Raw genomic sequence first — 22,563 nt, 5'->3', positions numbered from 1 at the left:
AGCAAAATAGGAATGCATCACCTTGTTCAGAAATGTCACCAATTTTCTTAACTTCCATTCATTCATCAAAATATTTGTACGCTATCTCGTAACGTTCTTCAGATTTACCAGGAACTAACGTATCGATGGCAGATTGAGTAGCCACTTCAATATCGGAAGGCAAATTATCCTCTGAATCACTAATTTTTGCACATAAATTGCTTTCACTGAACGCTTGTGAAAAACGTAAACAAATCAGTAACTACGGTTACTAATTTAGCCGCCTTATTTTTCTCCATAAACACATTTTAAAAAATTACAAAAATATATGTGTTAATTGTTATGAAAATTATTGAAAGTAGATAAAACGTTGTACAATATTTGTATCGTAATGTTTCTTTACGATCCTTGATGGATTATCCAACTCGCCTTCGGCTCGTTGGACAATTTTTCCATCGCGTATCGTAAAATACCACATTACGATACACATATCGTAAATATCTATTAACTTCTGTGGTGCATGCATTTATTATATCTCCTTGCTGTTACCTAACTATTAGACAGAACAACATTAAAATGTTTAAGTAATAAATTCCTGTGCGGCTATTAATTTTTTGATTTGCAGTAGACCTGCCATAAATCTTGCAGTTTGCACCACTGCCTTAAAAATGACGTTTCTATACTTCTCCCCAAAAATTCTACAACCTCTTATATGTAATATTTGTATAATCTTCTGTCATATATTTGCATTTCTTTTTTGTTTTACTTACTTAATTCACCAAAAATTGTTTTAACCGTCCCGCACCATTTAAAAAATTCGCGATTCGCTTGAAAATGTTCGTCGGAAAATCCCACTCTTCCCAATCATTAGCGCTAATTGCAGCAGCGATAACACTAATCGGTCAGTCGCAAAACCCCAGGGGTCAACGGAATTTTGTAATACCTAACCAAACACTACTTCCGGAAACTAATCTGCGCAGCAATTGCCACAGCACGACTCGTGCGACCCAATGAAAGATGTTCTGGTAGTCGTAAGATGATATATTTATGATTGGTGAAATCACTTTGAATATATTAACAATTTAATTGGCCAACAAGAGTACTATTTACATTACAGATATATCAAATGAGTTGGCTGAATTTAACTCAACTAATTACAAATCGTCAGTCTATATTGTTCCTAATTATGTATAAAAATGATTAGAACAGTGAGGCACTACACTAGAAAATATACAATTGCAGGTATTTTTTTACAGAGAGTGGAAGATTAAGGAAACATTCCTGAAGTACCCACTACCATCACTGTAGTGAGCAGGGCAAGAATACAGAGTTCACTGAGGAGGCTATAAACCCATTTCATTTGATATTTTTTGGTTTATGGGTGATGAAATGGATTTATGAGTTTAAATATCATAAGGAAGAAACAACAAAATTACTGAATTTTTCAGTACTTAGCACCTTGCAGAGTCTTCACATTGTTCGTAACACTAACTTAGTTCACATTACAACTATAGACTAGAGAAATTTATATTAACATTATACTCTTATACATAGGTAGAATGTAAAAAACGAAGTTATTGAAAAACATCACTTTTTACACCAATTTGTAAAAATAAGAGAGACATGCGCATTAAACATGACTTGTAAGAAGGGGCACCTAGTCGAATATAAATAAACTTTTTCACTAGACTCCACTAAATAATAAAAAACAATCTCAGAGAAGGCTTATAACCCAGGTACATAGACAATTTCATTATTGTTGGTCATAACCTACAACTGCCAATAAATTATGTTTCAATATCTGATAACTTCCAAAGAATGCAATAAAAAATATGACACGGATTAATTTATATTCTCAATTTAATAACTCCGTCTGAGTTCGTCGACAGGTATAAATCGTGGGATGAAGATGCCTTTAATCGACTCGTCATTCACAAAAACATGAAAGAAAACAAACCCTGTGTTTGAAATTTTTATCTTTAGTCAGTTTTAACTGATTTGGTGACTTTTGTTTTCTCAATTTGGCTAACTATGTGTAATATTCAGCGACGCCGGCGCCACACTTTTAAGTACATGTTGGATTTGTGAAGCTCAGAGTTCGTTTTCCTTCCTCCCAGGAACAACTACACTGTACTTAATGTTAAATTCCAGTTATCATTCTCGTAACAGTATGAACTAGATCGTGTGTTTAAGATAATTTGTAATTGAGTCATCTTTGGACGTTAAACTGTAATAATATATAAACTAAATTGTGTATATTTGTCGAGTAAATTGAGGTCCGTGGTTTAACATGATTTGACGACCAAAGTTGACACAATTAAAATTATTTGGTTGCTTTGTGAGAGATAGTGTACTTTTGTTAACTATTTAACAGTAGTGGAAAGTCAGTAAAAAAAAACCTGACTTGATGGCCATCTAACTGTTTTCATACGTTACGAAAAATGATATGTTTTAAAATGATATGTCAGTGGAGAAAACTAGTAATTTTTGTTTTCAAACTGTTTAGGTTTCGGTTTAAGTACACACAAATGTACGTTGTGCTTAATTGAATTCAAACCACCAACAAAAATCTCTTGGACTTTAGAACCACAAAGTTAACTGATTCATTTTTTCCCTTCTCCCATAATGCAAGTCTTAAATTTGACATCAGTTGGCGACACTGTTGTCGACACACGTCAACGAGTGACCTCAAGATTTAAATACGGAAGCACACTAGACAATTTTCACCGATTTTAAGTACGAGCACAAATTCTTGACGTTGCAAATGACAGCACATAATGCTGCCAACTTTCAGGGATGCAGATTACTAAAATTATTAATTTCGTTACAAACCATAAAACTTCAAGTACTCAAATTCAACACAGATAAAGAATATAACTTAAAGTTTTCTATCTTTATGTAGTTAAAAACTAAATTTCTTAACATGAAGAGTAACCGACAATCTAATATAAATTTTATGACTATAAATTAATTGTTATCAGTGAAATTAGTCAAAATCTTTGGAATTTTGGCACTTTTTTCTGAAATTAGTAAACTAAAATATGTTTTTAATCTAAATTAGTTTTAAATTTGCTTTAACCAAGTTAGTCAAACAGCTTGTAACGATAATTAGTGTTTCACCAAGTTTATTATTAAAAAAATAAATACCTTTATGCCTTTTTCGTAAGTCATGTATGCGATCAACCAAATAATCATCCCAACTTTTAAAAGAGTAAATATAATATACAAAGAGTAAAAATTTAAATCAAATAAAAACCTTAAACTCATTTACTTGAAATTATTGCTCAAAATACGATCAATATAAATCATTTAGTAACACACTACAACTATTAAAAAAATGAGACGCCCAATTTTTATCAACTACACTCTAAAAAACTTACGTATATTCAAAGAAATTAAACGAAGCTTTAAAAAAACGAAAATTTCAAATATCAACTTGGATTTTTACATATTACTTCTTACAATGACTACGAACTTCTTTTAATTTCACTTTTTCCTTAATAACCTTACCTACTAATATAGAAAATGGCAGAATTTGAATAAATATTTAAAAATCGAGCCACACTACGAAAAAAATCAGAATTGTGAAGGTCAGTCATGTTCAATACACACGTTCTTAATCCCCCTCCCCTTCCAAAATATTTTTCAATAACTGTCTGATTTCATCGGTGACAAACATCACTACTCAAAAACCTACCCTACACAATCATCAAAATATCATCCCCCCTTAACTAGGACTGTCGTTCATATCATGATCCCCCTTAGCCACGATCATCGGTTCCGGCGGCATTGCACGATTAGGCGAAAGACTATCTACGTTCCTATAGTTAAACCCTGGTGAATCGGCACTCGACAACGACTCGGGCGTCCCGACCGAACTCAGGGAGCCCGGCAGACTGCTCGGCGTCGTCGTGAGCAGGCCGCCGCGGTCCGCGGCCGAGTAACTGTGAAACCTCTTCGACCTCGGACTTACGTAGTAGTCGTTCTTGTCGTCGTCGAGTTTCCTCTTGACCCCGAGGGGGCTGGGCCGGAGCACCGGACTGGCGCTCCGCCTGATGAACGTCCGCGACGCCCTCGTGGGGCTCTGGAAGCCCGGCGAGCTGAGGCGCGTGGGGGAGGGGGAGTTGCAGTTGAGGCCGCTGTACGGCGGCAGGTTTACGTGCAGCGGCCCCATCTTGTTGGACTTGGAGTCGCTGTGAGATTCGTTCATTAGGCTGAGGTCCTCCCAGGACTGGGAGATCTGCATGGCGTGGTGGACTTCGCGCTCGTGGGCCAGCTCGCGAAGGTTGCTCACGTCGGCGTGCTCTTCTTGGCGGAGCTGGTTTATCCGGGGGGTGAGGCGGAGGCCGGACACCTGGATAAAAAGTCTTTAATGAGTAGATGCTTTTTTTTGGCAAGTTTTAAATGTATTTTAGAAATATTAATGCTAACAAAAAATTTTTTGATTATCCCCCCAACAATTTGATGACGTCACCTCAAAATTTTGCAAAATACAGATTATTCAAATTTTATAAAATAATATACTTGTGGTTTATGAATCCGACTTGATTTTTACAAAAAAATGTAAAAATATGGAAAAATTTTGCGGTTTCTAGTGACTTTTCTTGACGAATCGAAATTGAAATTTTTTTGGAGAGTTCTGATGGTTTATTTATGAAACAATTTGAAAAAATCTTGGGCTTAGTATTGTCTTTTTTTTAAGAATCATAGGGAGCCCTGGTGTTTTCATACTGAAAACATTTTATAGAATTTTGAGGCCCATTGTGTCTTTTTTTAAGAATTTAAGAGAATCTTGGGGATCCCAGGATTGTTGTAGAAATTTGAAAGAATCTGGGAACCCCTGGTTTTTAGAGAGAATTTAAAAAAATATACAAGCCGCTGCTGTTTTGATTAAGAAAAAAAAAAAAAAATCGGGTTTCTAGTGAGTTTTCTTTAAAAATTTGAAAATCTTGGAGACATCTGATATTTTGATTTTGAAATAATTTGAAAAATCCGGGGCCCAGTACTGTGTTTAACAATTTGAATGGATCATAAGGGCTACTGGTGTTTTTATTTTGAAAAAATTAACGAGTGATTTTAGTTACGTTTCTTACAATATTTTATAATTTGACATTTTGTCGACGTTTTTTGACACCTAGAGCACGAAAAAATAGGTGCCCACTTCCGTCTTTTATTACAATGATAACAATCTCCGAAACTGCTGGAGTGACTTTTGGCAAGTTTTAAACGTATTTTAGGAATGTTGTGCATTTGATATGTTAATAAACATGTCTCTGACTATACTCACCAACAGTTTTTTCACTTCAAAATTATTCAAATTTTATAAAATAACAAACTTGTGGTTTATTAATCCGACTTGATTTTTACCCAAATTTTTTGCAAAAAAAAAAATTAACAAATCTTGGGCTCAGTATTCTTTTTTTTTAAGAATCCTAGGGACAACTGGTGTTTTCATTTTGAAAAAATTTTAAAAAATCTTACGTTCCCTGTGTGTTTTTTTAATGAGTACATATTTCAATCTCATTTTTTTCTTATAAAAAAATCATGCGTAACAACTATCAATAAAAAATAAAACGAGTGATTTTCGTGACGTTTCTTACAATTTCAGACATAATTGATATTTTCTCGACGTTTTATGACACCTAGAGCATGAAAAAATAGGTCCCCATTTCCGTTTTTTATTTGAATGATAATCTCCGAAACTACTGCACTGATTTTTCGCAAGTTTTAAAGGTATTTTAGTAATATCGTGTATATATTAACAAAAATTTGTCTTATTATCCCCACCAACAATTTTTTTCACCTCAAAATGGTGCAAAGTACATATTATTCAAATTTTATGAAATAACATACTTGTAGTTTATGAGTCGGACTTGATTTTTATACTAATCCAGATTTTTGCAAAAAAAGTAAAACAAAAAAGAAAAATTTTGCGGTCTCTAGTGACTTTTTTTGAAGAATTTAAAATTGAAAAATTTTTGGAGACCTCTGGTGTTTAACTTTGAAACAATTTAAAAAAATCTTGGGTTCAGTATTGTCTTTTTTTTAAAGAATCATAGGGACCCCTGGTGTTTTCATACTGAAAAAATTTGGTAAAATTTGGAGGTCCTTGTCTCTTTCTTTTAAGAATTTAAGAGAATTTTGGTGGTCCTAGGATTTTTTGAAGAATTCGAAAGAACATGGAAACCTCTGGTTTTTAGAAAGAATTTGAAAAAATATTCAAAGCAAAAAATTAAGAAAAAAAAATTAAAAAAATTTTCGGGCTTTTTAGTGACTTTTCTTTAAAAATTTGAAAAAATCTTGGATACATCTGATGTTTTGAATTTTTAAATAATTTGAAAAAATCTTGGGCTCAGTATTGTGTTTAAGAATCTGAAAGAATCATAAGGGCCGCTGGTGTTTTCATTTTGAAAAAATTTTTAAAAATCTTGAGGTGTGTTTTTTGAATGAGTGGATATTTTAATATCATTTAGAACTATCACTAAAAAATAAAACGAGTGATTTTTGTGACATTTCTTACCATATTTCATTTTGATATGTATTTTCTCGACGTATTAGGACACCTAGAGCACGAAAAAACAGGTCCCTATTTCCGTCATTTATTAGAATGATTATTATCTCCGAAACTACTGGATTGATTTTTGGCAAGTTTTAAATGTATTTTAGAAATATCGTGTAGTTGGTAAAATGTTAACAGCAGGTAGTGTTAATTTTTTGCAAAAAAAAAAATGAACAAATCTTGGGCTCAGTATTCTTTTTTTTTAAGAATCCTAGGAACAACTGGTGTTTTCATTTTGAAAAAATTTTAAAAAATCTTAAGTTCCCTGTGTGTTTTTTTAATGAGTACATATTTCAATCTCATTTTTTTCTTATAAAAAAATCATTCGTAACAACTATCAATAAAAAATAAAACGAGTGATTTTCGTGACGTTTCTTACAATTTCAGACATAATTGATATTTTCTCGACGTTTTATGGCACCTAGAGCATGAAAAAATAGGTCCCCATTTCCGTTTTTTATTTGAATGATAATCTCCGAAATTACTGCACTGATTTTTCGCAAGTTTTAAAGGTATTTTAGAAATATCGTGTATATATTAAGAAAAATTTGTCTGATTATCCCCACCAACAATTTTTTTCACTTCAAAATGGTGCAAAGTACATATTATTCAAATTTTATGAAATAACATACTTGTAGTTTATGAATCGGACTTGATTTTTATACTAATCCAGATTTTTGCAAAAAAATAAAACAAAAAAGAAAAATTTTGCGGTCTTTAGTGACTTTTTTTCACGAATTTGAAATTGAAAAATTTTTGGAGACCTCTGGTGTTTAACTTTGAAACAATTTAAAAAAATCTTGGGTTCAGTATTGTCTTTTTTTAAAGAATCATAGGGACCCCTGGTGTTTTCATACTGAAAAAATTTGGTAAAATTTGGAGGTCCTTGTGTCTTTCTTTTAAGAATTTAAGAGAATTTTGGTGGTCCTAGGATTTTTTGAAGAATTCGAAAGAACATGGAAACCTCTGGTTTTTAGAAAGAATTTGAAAAAATATTCAAAGCAAAAAATTGAGAAAAAAAAAAAAATTAAAAAATTTTTCGGGCTTTTTAGTGACTTTTCTTTAAAAATTTGAAAGAATCTTGGATACATCTGATGTTTTGATTTTTAAATAATTTGAAAAAATCTTGGGCTCAGTATTGTGTTTAAGAATCTGAAAGAATCATAAGGGCCGCTGGTGTTTTCATTTTGAAAAAATTTTTAAAAATCTTGAGGTGTGTTTTTTGAATGAGTGGATATTTTAATATCATTTAGAACTATCACTAAAAAATAAAACGAGTGATTTTTGTGACATTTCTTACCATATTTCATTTTGATATGTATTTTCTCGACGTATTAGGACACCTAGAGCACGAAAAAACAGGTCCCTATTTCCGTCCTTTATTAGAATGATTATCTCCGAAACTACTGGATTGATTTTTGGCAAGTTTTAAATGTATTTTAGAAATATCGTGTAGTTGGTAAAATGTTAACAGCAGGTAGTGTTAACAAAAATTTGTCTGATTATCCCCACCAACATTTTTTTCATACAGTTCAGTACATATTATTCAAATTTTATAAAATAACATTAAAATTTCAATTTTTGCAAAAAATGTAAAAAAATAAGGAAAAAAATTTGCGGTTTTTAGTGACTTCTTTTTGACGAGTTTGAAATTAAAAAAATTTGGAGACCTCTGATACTTTACTTTTGAAACAATTTGAAAAAATGTTGGGCTCAGTATTGTTTTTTTTTTAAGAATTGTAGGGACCCCCGGTATTTTCATAGTGAAAAAATTTTATTAGATTTTGAAGTCCTTGTGTTTTTTTTTAAATTTAAGAGAATCTTCGAGGTCCTAGGATTTTTTAAAAGAATTTAAAAGAACCTGGGGACCCCTGGTTTTTAGAGAAAATGTGAAAACATTTTTTGAGCCCACTATTGTGTCCTTTTTTAAGAATTTAAAAAAATTTGGATGCTCCTGGTATTTTCATTTTGAGAAATTTTTAAAGAATTTTTGGGGTCCCTAGCGATTTTTTTATTTTTAAGTATTTGAAAAGTGTTGTTTTGAAAAAATATCGAAAACCGCTGTTATTTTCCTTTAAAAAAAATGCTGGAGTTCCTAGTAGCGCTTATGAAAGAATTTCAAGGAATTTTGGAGGTCTTTGGTTTTCTGATTTTGAAACAAGTTAAAAGAATGTAGGAGGCCTCTGGTATTTTATTTTTTTTTTAATTTGAAAGAATCTTGAGGTCTGCAACATCTTGGGTTCCAGTGTTTTTTTTTTAACAATTCGAAAAAGAAAAAAATCTGAAAAATATTGAGAGTCGCTACTATTTTCATAAAAAAATAAGGAACCAATTTTGGGGTTTTTAGTGACTTTTCCTTCAGAGTTTGAAATAATCTTGGACCCAGTATTGAGTTTTTTTTTAAGAATCTAGAAGAATTTTGAAGACGCCTTGTGTTCTAATGAGAATTTGAAAAAATATCGAGAGCCACTTAAAAAAATGGAAAAAATCTTGAGATCCCCCCGTGTGTGTTTTTTTTTAGAATTTAATACAATTTTGGTGGTCCTACTAGTGTTTTTTTAAAGTACTTTAAAGAATTTGAGAACCTTTGGTGTTTTAGAAAGCACATGAAAAAATATCAAGAGCCTCTGCTGTTTTCAATAAAAAAAATTATAAATAAATAAATAAATAAATAATGGTGGTGTTCCTAGCAACATTTCTAAGAGAATTTGGAAGAATGCCAGGGAATCTTGGAGATCTCTGATGTTCTGATTTTGAAACAATTTGAAAAAAATTGCCCAGTATTGTGCCTCTTTTTAAAGAATTTTGGTCACGCTTGTTTTCATTTTGAGAAAATTTTAAAGAATCTTTGGGGTCTCTAGTGTTTTTTTTTTAAGAATTTGAAAGAACCTGAGAAATCTTGGCGTTTTAGAAAGGATTTGAAAAAATATCGAGAGCCCCTGCTGATTTCATAAAAAAAAGTTGGAGTCCCTAATGATTTTTCTAAAAGAATTTCAATCCTGAAAATTTCTGCAATAATCTTGGGCCCAGTATCCTTTTGTTAAGAATTAGAAGAATTTTGAAGACGCCTGGTGTTTTCAATTTGACAAAATTTGAAAAAATCTTTGAGGTCCATAGCGCCTTTTTTAAAAATTTAAAAGAATCTTCGTGGTCCTAGTCGTTTTTTAAAAGAATTTGAAAGAATCTGGGAAACCCCTGGTGTTTTAGAAAGTTTCTGAAAAAAATATTTAAACCCGCTGCTTTTTTTCTTTTGAAAAAAAAGCCTCTGGTGTTTTATTATTTTTTTTAATTTGAAAGAGGCTTGAGGTTTGTAGCATCTTTTTTTTAAGAAATTAGGAGAATCTTCGGCTCAAGTGTTTTTTTTTGACTTTTTGAAAAAATCTGGGAACTCCTAATGTTCTAGAAGAAATTTGAAAAATATTGACAGCCGCTATTTTCATAAAAAAATAAGTAACAAATTTTGGGGTTTTTGCTGACTTTTCCTTCAGAATTTGAAAGAATCTTGGACTCAGTATTGACGTTTTTTTAAAGAATTTATAAAAATTTTGGAGACGCCTTGTATTTCCTTTTGACAAAATTTGAAAGGATCTTGTGGTCCCTTGCAAATTTTTTTCAGAATTTAAAAGAATCTGAGGGTCCTAGTGGTTTTTTTTTAAGAATTTGTAAACCCCAGGTGTTCTAACAAGAATTTTGAAAAATATCGAGAATCCCTTAAAAAATTATTCAAAAATGTTTGAGTTCCTAGTGTTTTTTTTTATTTGGAAATTTTTATTTGTGAAAACATTTCTGAGAATCTTTGGATCCCGTGTTTTTTTTTGAGAATTTTAAAGAATCTAAGAACCCCTGAAACTTTAGAAAGAATTTAGAAATATATCGAGAAATCCTGTATTCATGATCACAAATCTTTCAAACGTTTTAAGGTGATAATAAGCATGATAAATTGCTACTGAAAATGTATCTGTTTATTCCTCCTCTAAAAATTTTCCTGAATAAAATATCCAAAATACCGAATGACTATTAATGTTTCCGATTTTTTTTGTCAGGTTGGCAACCTATTTAAAATTTTATGATCGCATACGTGATTGTCAAGGTGACATTTATGACACCTGCCATCGTCTCAGCCAATCAACACGTTTATTAGGCGTGCTCATGTCAAAATTGACAACTGTGAACTGACGTACTGGCATGGATGTCAATAATTCAGAATTGCCAACACAAAAAACTGCTTCAATCATTAATAGTCACCCGTATTATGAGTCTATACTTGTGGTTTATCAATGTATTTATATTTTTTACAATTACTTATACAGGTTTTACTGTTCAAATCAGGAACGGTTCATTAATTTTTCTTGAAAATTTGCTAAACTCATCACAAAACTTTGTTATAGAAAAACTCATTTGAAACATACGCAGAGCATGTTTCTTTAGCTGTACTTTAACAATTCACACATATCTTTATTTTAAATTATAGGGGTTATCATAAAAAAATTAATTTCGCAAAATCAAATTTTATAATTTGACTGTACTTCAAGAGCGAGCGAAGTTTTGTAAAATAATTGTGAATTTAAATCTTTAATAAACACAACTTTACTATTAAATTATTTACAGAACATCCTGCATAAGCAATTTTTCTAAAAAGTAATAAATAATACTCCTAAATGTTGTACGGAACTGTAGAAATTTTTGCTATGATCATTTACTTAATAATGTTTGCGATGACGTCATCTAATCACCAGAAGGATGAACGACTCTCTAATAGATTTAGACTTTCTAAAAATCCGCTGTAATTTCTGTCGTAATTTATACCCAAGCTCATTTAGGATTATTTTTAAATACACTCAAAACTGTACTTTTGAATGAGGCAGACATAAGCGTTTTTTGAACAATAGTTTTCAAAGATATTTGCAAATTTTATATAAAAAAAAAATTAAAAATTTCCAAAACTCATGCATTTATTTGTAAAGATGGAGATTTGGATTTTTGCACAAAAATGTTTATTCGCCCTGGCTTCACATATACTGGGTGATGAAAAATTTACGTATATGGTCGATGGTACCAATGAACTGTATTGTCTAACAAACAATTAAATTATTAGTTATTAATAATTTTCTAGAATACGATCTACAACGTCATTTTTTATTGTTAACAAATGTCACGTCTGGTGTCCAACCACTTTGAGGCAAAAAAGACTTTTAGTAGTACTACAATAAATTAAATAGATCGCTTTTACGACATATAATAATGTCCTCGTTCTAAAAACTGGATCTTGCTATTCGTTTTACCAGAATTTAACGAAATTGTGAACATTGCTTGGTAAACGTACAACTGTGTAAGCAGCACTTTAGACTGGCTAGACTTTCTAAATGCTAAGTATTATGAAAAAAGTATATATGTTATGTTAAATATGAGACATGTTGTTTATTTGAGGATGATAACCATAGACAAGATATACAGCTCTGATGTAGTCAATATTTGTTAAACGCACATGTCAAATATGCGCTCGAAATGTCAACTTATCTTGAGTAAATTAAAAACATTTGTATTTCATATATTTTTAAATTTTCCGTCCTATTAGACAAAAAAAAATCGAATTAACTCAAATTGAAAATAATGTCAAGTGTTACAGTCGTTTAACACGGATCGCGGTAATTTAAAGCAATTAACGCTAATTTCATTGATACTTATTTTTTGTTTTTAAAACAAGTTTTTTAAAATTAAATTGTGGTAAAAATTTCCCAGATAATTACAACTAATCGTTACGTAGCTGACAGCTGGATGGTTTTATATTGAAAAAAATATTATATACAATTTTTTATCAAGCACACTCCCTGTGAAGCTAGTTCACAGCCCACATTCCAAACCCGTTAAGCACCACATTGATGATCAATGTTTCATAAGTTTCATAAATCAATGTCAAATATTGCGTTATAACGTAAAAGGGGATTTTTTTTTATCGGAAAATACGAATTTTTAAAATCACTACGATTACGAATTCAAATTAAATAAACAAATTCCTATGAAAAAATTCCAGTAAACTACAATAATTTGCTGTACCAGTTACTGCACATCATAGAAACTAAACGCAGACAGGCTAGTCTACTGGCACGTCAGAGTATATAAAAAGAGTGATAATTTTAGTAATAAACTTAGGAGATAAATCACTAGTCGGCGTCTTTGGAGCATTATCATTATCACAATGACAAGCAACTGTTGGGTAATTTCCAAAGTTTGTATCATTAGTGGATATGCAATACATAATACATTAACAAACAATTACCAAATTACAATAAATGGACACTTAAATTGTCTTACATAAATCTGGTGGTTTATGATGAAAAGAATAATGCTTCGTATCAAAATAATAAAACATATTTGATTCCCACCAACTAAAACTAATGTAATCCACATTAAAATCCAGTCACAATTGGTGCATAAAGTAGATACAGTTATAGCCCCCCAAAATCCGTGATTATACCCACTAAATCCATGAGGTAATTAACCTGTATCAGAAATAATGACTAAATTGGGAGTTTGTGCCATCCATAAAATTTTAATTGTCTCAATTATTTTCTAGAATTAGTGACCCCTATTTTGTGAAATTAATATGCATACAACTTCTCTAAAACTGCAGTAAAACTACCCACCTCTTGATATAGTCTTGCAAGATATAAAAAAAAAAATTAAATCTGGCTCATTTTGTCACTCGAATTTCCTTTAGGTTAGAATATCAACATCATAATAATTTTTGCACTCATTGCCCCAATCTCAAAATCACACCACCCAGTCTCCACAGGTCTCAAATTTCTTACATCTAAGTACAGCCAGTCCATGACAGGCACTGGGCTAAATGCTTACAGGAGAGCCGGGCACCGGGCTGAAGCTGGCACTAAATCTGCGAGTCCTGGTCTGCGTGGTGGCCCCAAATAAGTTGAAGGACTGCTGATCCCTGCGTGATTTCGCATATGAGAGGGCACATTGGAACGTTATTGCACTCACCTCGAAGACGAACCGGAAGGTGTCGCAGTGGTCATGATGGAATTGCTCTCATTAATCATAGGAGCACTGGAGCACCTCTTCAGGGTGCCGGAACCGTTGACTGGACCGTCAACGTCCATGTCCACGCAAGAATTTATTGATGACATTCAGCTTCTCTGTCACCGCTCGAAAATTAATTAAAGGGGACATTTAACTCTTATCACGGACAAACCGAACACAATTCAGTGTTTCTCACTTTGGCCGCTTTTAACACGCTATTATTAACTGGAAAACATCAGAAAACACCAACCCAGCGGTCTTCCCAAATTCAACAAAATCCTGTCAAAAGCTTTGGATGGACCAAATTCGCGCATGTCCTGAAATCCGGAACCCGGATCTCGACGGCCGAGAGATGGAGCCACTGCGCGAAGCGCGATAAGCTCACGGTTCAAATTTTAGTAGCCAAAACAAATATTTATTCAGGTTTTATCTTACAATAATTGTTCTTATAAATAAAATGGGCATGCTAAGATTGATAAAATTATTTCTTTTTTTGGAATGGGGGATTTCTGCCGCCTTGGCCGGCTTTTCCTGCACGACCTCCAAAGTTGCCTAAAACACAAATTTAACATCCGCTTCAAGCCTTCACACATTTGTACCTCTAGCTGCAGGTCTATTTCTCTGGTTCTGCCCCCCGCGGCCACTCTTCATATCCCTACCTCTATTCTTCACAACAGCTTCTTCTTTCACCATATCAATCACCTCATCTGGGATTCGTAAATACTTTATCGTACTACCTCTAATATAGCACTCAGGCATTCTCCAAAACTTGTCGCCATCCTGAGAACAAAACGTCAACAAGACTATTTTTTTAATCACAAATAATACGTACTCTTGATGTGCAAATAACTTCACGTAAGTTTATATTCATCCAATTGTCGCAACTGACCAAGTGGCCGTTATAGGTCTCACCATTTTTCAATTCCACAAGCTAAAATTACAAACGTACAGTGCGTCATTGTTAAATTTACATATATTACCATGGGATGGTTTTGGGCAGTACGTAGCAACGATAAAGGTAGCTGAAACGAATTTTCACAATATTTTTGCGTTATTTTTAACAAACCTTACCATTTTTATAAATTAATTTCTTATTTTGCATCAAATTTAAATACCTAACCTCAATTATTTTTTAGGGTCTTTAGTGATTTTATTTCCCGCGTTGTCAATCCCGTTGACAGCTGCCAAATCTTCGCTAGTCACCAGTGGCGTAGTTACCTTTCACACAATAACCATGGGCGTAGACACCATTGCAACTTGTTTTGTAAATAAAACTCCACTTAAAATGCAAGCAAGTTTATTGTATAAAACGACTGCATCTACTCCACGTATAAAATACGGAGCTTCTCATCCTCTTATCACACGTTTAAACTTTAAACTGTCGCAGTTTGCAGCATGTCTTAAATTATAACAATAGCTGCGTTTTATTGCAATTTCACAATCACAGAGTAGAATATAATTGGTATATCTGTTTGGAATGTGGTGATTCGGCCAATCAGATTCCGTTCGTTCTTGTAAACGATTCGCACCGATTTTGACCAAAAGAATGTAGTGTCAGTGCGGAATCGTTTAAAGTTACATGGGATACATCACAATATTAGTTAATTCAGTCGTATGAACATATTTTACGCTGAATTCGGTAATAACATTACGTATTTTTGGATGAGAAATGTCGTTTGATCACTGCGCGGCCTAAACAAGACAGTTTTACAATTCTTTCTTAAACAGACTACGCTGAGCTTTATAAAATCTCAGTAAGACACAGCTGATATTTATTGAAAACAAATGAAACATTTTTAATATATAAATAAATAACTATAACATTTTATAAAATCGTCGCGTTTGCAAAACAAAAAGATATCAACTATGAGTCGCTTCTTATTCTTATATAATAAATCTTAGTCTAATCATAAGTTGTACAGGATATGATACCCTTAAGGCTTTTTAATAAGCGTGTTTATGAACATTATATATTTTTAAAACAATGACTTAATACTAACTACTTTGGTAGTGCATTTTAGATTACTCTTGGAGAGTAGTGTTTGAGACTAGTTTTTTATTACCTAAAGAATTAAAATATTGCAAAATGACCACTAAGCAGTAACTTAACTAGGAGATATAATTTAAACACCAATAGTTCCTATCCCAGAACTGTCTAAAAGTGGCTGCAGCAACAATTAAAGCTAAAATACAAACAAATCTATGTTAGAATCGTACATTATTTAAAAAAATAGGCGCAAAGCCTACTGGTCCCTAAATACAAATATCTAACTAAAACTAACTAACTCAACAATCACTATATCGCATAAATATAATAATTTTAAAAATTTTGATTTTGTGTATTCCATCATAATCACAATATGTCGTTGTAAATCTTTAAATTAGGCACTTCTTATTAAAAATATGTACTTTTATTAAACAAAAGTGTGGTGTTCACTTACTATCACCATATCATACATGGCATCAAAATTCAATTAAGTAAACGATGATTTGGCAATTGTTACACATCAAGTGTCAGACCGCTACACCGAAAGTAACTTACAAAACGACTGGCCGTAGCAAAACGAAACAACTCAACATTTCAATAAATTACACACAATAACGCATAACGAACACGTTCGACAACAAAGCTTCACAGAAAGCAGTTCGTGAAGAGACCTGAGTGAGATGTGAGTTTATCTGAAAGCAGACGAAAAAAATATATCACGTTCCCTTTTGTGCCCATTTCATGTCGTCAGCACGGGGTTTGCAGCCGGTGGTCTGCTCAATAACCGCCTCCAATATGCTCCAAAAGCGCAATTTCTCCAAAGGCCAATTCAGCCAGCCGGTCGTTATGCAGAAATAGGTTTCGTGGGGGGCGACGTGATGGATGCGGTGGTGCCGCCGGGGCAGGATCACGTGGCACTCTTGCAGCCACACCACCCAACCGGGCAGGCCGAAGTAGGTGTGGGACCACTTGTGAATCTGCAATGGAAAAAAATGTTTTAGTAAAAAGTATATATAGCATGCTTTATTGCGTCGGCTTGTGTGTACAAACACGTTAAACACATCTGCGACACCGAAAACGTGACAAGGACGTCAAATAATAACTAGTTGGGGAAACGTGTCAATTTTCGGTGAGTTTAACGTGTTATGTTCGTGCATCGATTTTCGCTGAGGTTCTTTGATTAAAGTAGACTAAATATTCAGACTAAAAGGTTTATTTGCAATGTAGATAACGATAGAATGGATTATTTTTGAATTCCCGCGATAATTGCATCATTTAATTTCGAAAAATTACGACGAAATAAATTGAAATTAAAAGGTGAATGTAATTTGTGACGAATGAAAATCGTGGAAAAAAATTGTAGGCCGCATATTTTGTAGAACGGAAAAAACAGAATCTGAAACTAGACGAACCGGTAAATAGTTCGAAAATAAATTGGTAGAATAGGCGAGAAATATAAATATGTATCTTCATTTCGTATTATCAATTTATCACTTACTAATATATTGTTGGTTGCATACACAAAAATTTAATTTTCTTTTATAAAATCCGAAAAAAATCAGACAATATCGCTAGTATCATAAGTTTGACGTCATCTGTCAAAAAACGTATCAAATTCGCTCCTAGAATCTAGCCCATGTGAGAACTAATAAGTTTCTAGACTGAAGCTAATATTAAAATGAAACCAAAAGACTCAAGCTCAAGACAAGATTTTTTTTCTTTCGAGATCCATAAAAATTATTTCCAAATAATTTCTGTTGTAAACGCAGCTAGATTTTTGAGACATTCTGTATACACAGTTCTAAAAAAAAAGAAAAGTGGATGACGAAACTTGTTATGTACTATGTACATGTACAAAAACACGTTTTTTTGAATATTTCAAATAATACTAACTTAACATTTTGAGATGACGTCATCGACTTTCTGGAGTGGATGAACACATAAATTCTGATTATTATTAATTTACCACGTCTACGACAATATTAAAGCAGGTACCAAATTTTGAAGCAATCGGTTTCATAGTTTCTAAAATAAATTGTGACATTTTTTGTTGTACCAGTCGACTTTTATTTTCATAAAGCTACATGCATAGGTTCAGAAATAAAACTGCCTTAATATACTATGGGCATAGAAGGACAGACAGATGGAAACGAGAGACCTACTTTTCTATATTCTAGAAGCCACGATGGAGAAAACCCTTCCGGTTATGTTACTAATAAATTCGTTTAAAGTTTGTATTGAAATAATTTACTGTGCTAGACTAAAGACAAATCTAAAACAAAAAATCAACTTTTTTTTATTAATTTTGAGTTTTTTTTTTTAAGAAACTTAATAGAAAATAATTACAATAAATTGTTTAACACTTGTATGTACAAGTACTTATATAGTGGGGGTCCTAGCTCAAGAAATCTGAGCTAGGAGTCCCGCTACTTTTTATCAAGCGTTTGTCATCGTCTTGTCTTCGTTGAATCTGGAAACCATAGAAGCCTGTGTGAAATTGGCCAAAGAAATCCCAGCATGTGACATGTTTCTGTTCATTAAATAAAATGAAATATTTACAACTGGCTGTATTCTATATTTCCTCAATAAATAACATAACATTAAAATGTGTTTTATTTAAACGCAAAAAACTGTCAGGTGTGGGATTCGAACCCACACTTCCTTTGGAGAATCAGAGCTTAAATTTAACGCTCGCATTGGAACGCTCAAATCAACAACAGACACGTACCGACCAAAAAGGTCAATGACCAGTCTGCACGACACTACCCGAACCCGACCGAACAAGGGGTCAGGTCAACCGGGGACAAGACGATGACAAACGCTCAATAAAAAGTAGTGGGGCTCCTAGCTGAGAAATCTTGAGCTAGGACCCCCACTACACCGGGTGTCTGGAAAATGGCGCATTAACTCTTCGTTACGTTCTCAACATATGCTTGTGTTGTTCTTGTAATAATTTGATAAAATTCCATTTGACAACAATGTTGTAAAGATAAGGTACAAATCAGCAAAAATCGAGTAAGCAGTTAAAAATGTTTGACGTATCAAAAAATGTCAAAATTTTCAAAACCCTACGTTTAAAATGATCGCAATTAATTACCTGCTAAGATAAGAGTGATTTTGGCAAATGAGATACCCTCTAAGAAAAAAGAGGGTGGGTGGGCGGGGCTAGTACCTGCTAAGATAAGAGTGATTTTGGCAAATGAGATACCCTCTAAGAAAAAAGAAGGTGGGTGGGCGGGGCTAGTACCTGCTAAGATGGGAGTGATTTTGGCAAATGACATACTTTCCAAGAAAAGAGAGGGTGGGTGGGCGGGGCTAGTACCTGCTAAGATAAGAGTGATTTTGGCAAATGAGATACCCTCTAAGAAAAGAAAGGGTGGGTGGGTGGGGCTAGTACCTGCTAAGATAGGAGTGATTTTGGCAAATGACATACTTTCCAAGAAAAGAGAGGGCGGGTGGGTGGGGCCGAAAAAACGGGGTCCCCATAATTAACGCAAAAACAGGTCAGATCACGACCTGACGAATTTTCCAAAAATAGAACACTAAAGTCCCCCAAAATTGTTTTAAATACTTTACAAAAAGATTTCCATGGGCTCCCAAAATAATACACCATGGGTATTCAAGAGTCTCCCCAATTAAAAAAACACTGCGGCACTCAAAATCGGTCTTATTTTAGTAGGTACTAGCCCCACCTACCCGTCCTCTGCTTTCTTGGAAAATATGTCATTTGCTAAAATCATTATTATCTTAAAAAGTACTAGCCCCGTCCACCCGCCCTCTATTTTCTTGGAAGGTATGTCATTTGCCAAAATCACTCCTATCTTAGCAGGTACTAGCCCCGCCCACCCACCCTCTCTTTTCTTGGAAGGTATGTCATTTGCCAAAATCACTCTTATCTTAGAAGGTACTAGCCCCACCCACCCACCCTCTCTTTTCTTAGGGGGTATTTCATTTGGCAAAATCAATTATTTTAGCAGGTACTAGCCCCCCTCACCCATATTTCTGTTCAGATCAATCACTGAAAAGGAGACAGGTAGGAGGGGGGGGGGGGGGGGTGCTAATCATGTTCTTTTTTCGAGTGGGAGTTGAAAAGAATAGAATTTAGGATGTAAAAAGAGTAAAAAAAAAACGCTAATCGTAACTTTTTTTGTTATACATACAACCTATAAGAGAAGAAAGAGTGGGTGGGCGGGGCTAGTACCTACTATAGTTTGCTACAAAACGAAAGGGGCAATCAACGTGATCTGCGCATAGTGTCAATTTATTTAGGTTCGTTCGAAGGGGAGAATGTCTTTGCAGTGGCGTGCACCCAAACTCATAATACATTATTTGTGGCACATTTAATAAATGATAGTAATATTTTTAAGAATGTGATTATATGTACAATTCATCTAATCTTTGAAATTTACTATGATTTCTTGAAAGTACATAATATATACTGTAACTATGTAACCTTCTTATGCTACAATCGTTGCGTCACATAAGCCCCGCCCCTAGCCTCTTTCGTGCTGCATTTGAATTTAAGATAAGACTGATTTTGGCAAATTAGATCCTTCTAAGAAAAAAGAGGGCGGGTGGGCGGGGCTAGTACCTGTTAAGATAAGAGTGATTTTGAGAGATGAGATACCTTCCACGAGAGGGCGGATAGACGGGGTTAGTACCTGCTAAAATAAGATATATATCATTTGCCAAAATCGGTCTTATTTTAGCAGGTACTAGCCCCGCCCACCCGCCCTCACTTTTCTTAGAGGCCATCTCATTTGCCAAAATCAGTCTTATCTTGACAGATATTAGCCCCGCCCACCCACCCTCTCTTTTCTTAGAGGGTATGTCATTGCCAAAATCAGTTTTATCTTAGTAAGTAGGTACTGATGATTAACTTTTACAAAAAAAGATCAAAATTTGGAAACAGTACGAGCTTTCTTATATGCACAAGGCAGGAATTTTGAACGAACATCTTCTGTAGAAATTTTAAAAAATTTCATTTCATAGATTCGATATATGAAAAAACTGGATGTCTAGCGTGAACACGTAAATTTAAAAAAAGTTATTCGGCAAAATTGTAAAATGAATTTGTATGTAAATGTATAAATTTTGATAAAAGATTTACCGTGCTTCCAATAACCTTAAAATGTTTGCAAGACTTCACACCATTCCATTTTGCAATTTCAAAATTAAATTGTAAAAAGTTGTTATACAATTTTGATTTTTTTTTTTAGAAGTCCGGATTTCTGAGGTAAAAACTCAACACGAATTCATAAATCACATATTCAGGAGTATGTTATTCTATAAAAATGAAAGAATATTCGGCAAAATGACGACAACATTTGGGAGAGCATAAAGGAAAAAAATTCATTAACGATTTATTGTCATGCTTGCAATAACCTAAAAACGTTTGCAAGATTTTATTTTTAATTTATTTTTTCAAAATCTAATTTTATAAAATTTAAATACCTAACATATACAACCGTAAATTTTGGGGATAAACACATAAAATTTGACAACAACCGGGCCTGTAGTTTCGAAGATTATGTGTCTAGAGATCATGACGCATCCAGCGAATTTTTAAGTTGGCAATTCTGACTTATTGGCAGTAGTACTAGCATGTCAGTTCACAGGCCTCAATTTTGTCAGGAGCGTGCGTAAAAACCAATGAGAAGATAGCAGCTACTGAATTGGTGCCCAAAATTTTAATTTGACATCAGGTATGCCATGATTAATTGATTAAATTTTAAATGTGTTGCCAACCTGACAAAAAAATCACAGACTTTTGTAACGTGATGTTGTATTTCAAGAAATGGTTTAACTATTGAATAAATTATAATAAATAAATATGTACATGCAACCAATTATACATGGAATCGATTCACGTGAAAAAATCTATGAACGGATCGAGTTATTTTCTGAAAATATTACTGAACTTCCGTTTAGTGGTGTTTTTTAGGAATAAACACAACACAATAAATAAAAATCGGAACAATTAACAGTCAAATCAACAATTTCATTGATCTGTGCGGTGCAGTTGAGAGACGGTGGCGCGAATTATCTCAAATCTACACCAAATAACATTTATATCCACGAGCAAATTGTTGGAGAATTTCGCTCGAACTGTTGGCATTTCCACAATAACCCATACATCATTATAAATTCAAAAACGGCCTCAACAAGTACCAGAAGGGTAAATGTTAAACTAAAAATAAAATGAATAAAAACCATCAAATATAGGTATATTACCACACATCACCCACACAGCTGGAACTAGTACACAACCACTTGTGTATCTACAATGTGAGCCATGCATTATAAATCAAATAAAACATACAGTAGCACTCCTCCATAAAGCCACCTACTCGATTATTGATTTTCTTATGTCACATGATTGGGCGCCGCCACGACCCCGCGCAAAAAACCCCATACAAAAAGAAAATTGCCTTCGTTACGACTTTATACCTCATCAATTTCGGGCGCCAATTCATCCGGCTAATAGTCAATAAGCAAATGAAAAGTGATGTTTTATCAGATTCGAGGGCAACTCCCTGCGAGAATGTGCGTGTTAACACGTTTCCCTATCATTTATAAAGTGCAGTATCTCCAGGCTCGATCTAAAACACCAGGAAAAGTGTATGCCACAAGTTACGTGACTGGAATTCATCCAATCTCGGCTTTTGCTCTTTATCGAACATAATTCAATCAATAAGCGAATGCGCTTTAAATTGGATTAAGCGCGCATTCCTCATTTGTTGACGGCCCCAAGGCCGGCTTACCTGATTGGTCATCGCGACAAAGAGCGCCAAAAGGAACACGTAGCAGTTCCAAGTGAACTTCTTCTGGACGTCGTCTTCGGACAGAGTCAAGAAGTCCCAGACCATGCGCGCCAAAAAGGGAATGGTTACCATGAAATTATCACCGTTGGTTTCGATGAAGTCGTGACGGGTAATGGACGTCGGGTCTATGTGGTGTTCGCGGAACGGACGAAGGAAATTCTATAAGAGATTGGCGCAGA

At 33.7% G+C, this 22,563-nt stretch overlaps 3 protein-coding genes across 3 annotated transcripts in view; all 3 read right to left on the bottom strand.

The window, feature by feature from the left end:
* Nucleotides 1–1,005: 1,005 nt before the first annotated feature.
* LOC135133421 (PABIR family member 2) lies at nucleotides 1,006–13,891 on the bottom strand. Its single transcript, XM_064061804.1, has 3 exons — nucleotides 13,535–13,891; nucleotides 13,394–13,484; nucleotides 1,006–4,333 (listed from the first exon to the last, which is right to left on the bottom strand). Exons 1-3 carry the CDS (start codon nucleotides 13,678–13,680, stop codon nucleotides 3,707–3,709), a joined length of 864 nt encoding a protein of 287 aa, XP_063917874.1. The 5' UTR covers nucleotides 13,681–13,891; the 3' UTR covers nucleotides 1,006–3,706.
* A 75-nt stretch (nucleotides 13,892–13,966) lies between these two features.
* LOC135133422 (U6 snRNA-associated Sm-like protein LSm4) lies at nucleotides 13,967–14,753 on the bottom strand. Its single transcript, XM_064061805.1, has 5 exons — nucleotides 14,645–14,753; nucleotides 14,554–14,595; nucleotides 14,406–14,504; nucleotides 14,173–14,353; nucleotides 13,967–14,125 (listed from the first exon to the last, which is right to left on the bottom strand). The coding sequence occupies exons 1-5, from the start codon at nucleotides 14,645–14,647 to the stop codon at nucleotides 14,055–14,057; spliced, it is 396 nt and encodes a 131-aa protein (XP_063917875.1). The 5' UTR covers nucleotides 14,648–14,753; the 3' UTR covers nucleotides 13,967–14,054.
* A 100-nt stretch (nucleotides 14,754–14,853) lies between these two features.
* The window catches only part of LOC135133420 (plasmanylethanolamine desaturase 1), a 47,264-nt gene continuing 39,554 nt past the window's right edge, over nucleotides 14,854–22,563 (bottom strand). Inside the window, exons 3-4 of the mRNA XM_064061803.1 lie at nucleotides 22,325–22,543; nucleotides 14,854–16,537 (exon numbers count right to left, since the gene is read on the bottom strand). Of these exons, the coding sequence (XP_063917873.1) occupies nucleotides 16,277–16,537; nucleotides 22,325–22,543 (480 nt within the window). The 3' untranslated portion in view covers nucleotides 14,854–16,276. The remainder of the gene's footprint in view (nucleotides 16,538–22,324; nucleotides 22,544–22,563) is intronic.

This window comes from Zophobas morio, unplaced genomic scaffold (genome assembly GCF_036711695.1).
Source record: "Zophobas morio isolate AGI-343-1 ecotype UQ-CSIRO unplaced genomic scaffold, CSIRO_AGI_Zmor_V1 ptg000022l, whole genome shotgun sequence".
Taxonomy (NCBI): domain Eukaryota; kingdom Metazoa; phylum Arthropoda; class Insecta; order Coleoptera; family Tenebrionidae; genus Zophobas; species Zophobas morio.
The sequence above is the reverse complement of the archived record's forward strand: the minus strand, read 5'-3'. Positions and strand labels throughout refer to the sequence as shown.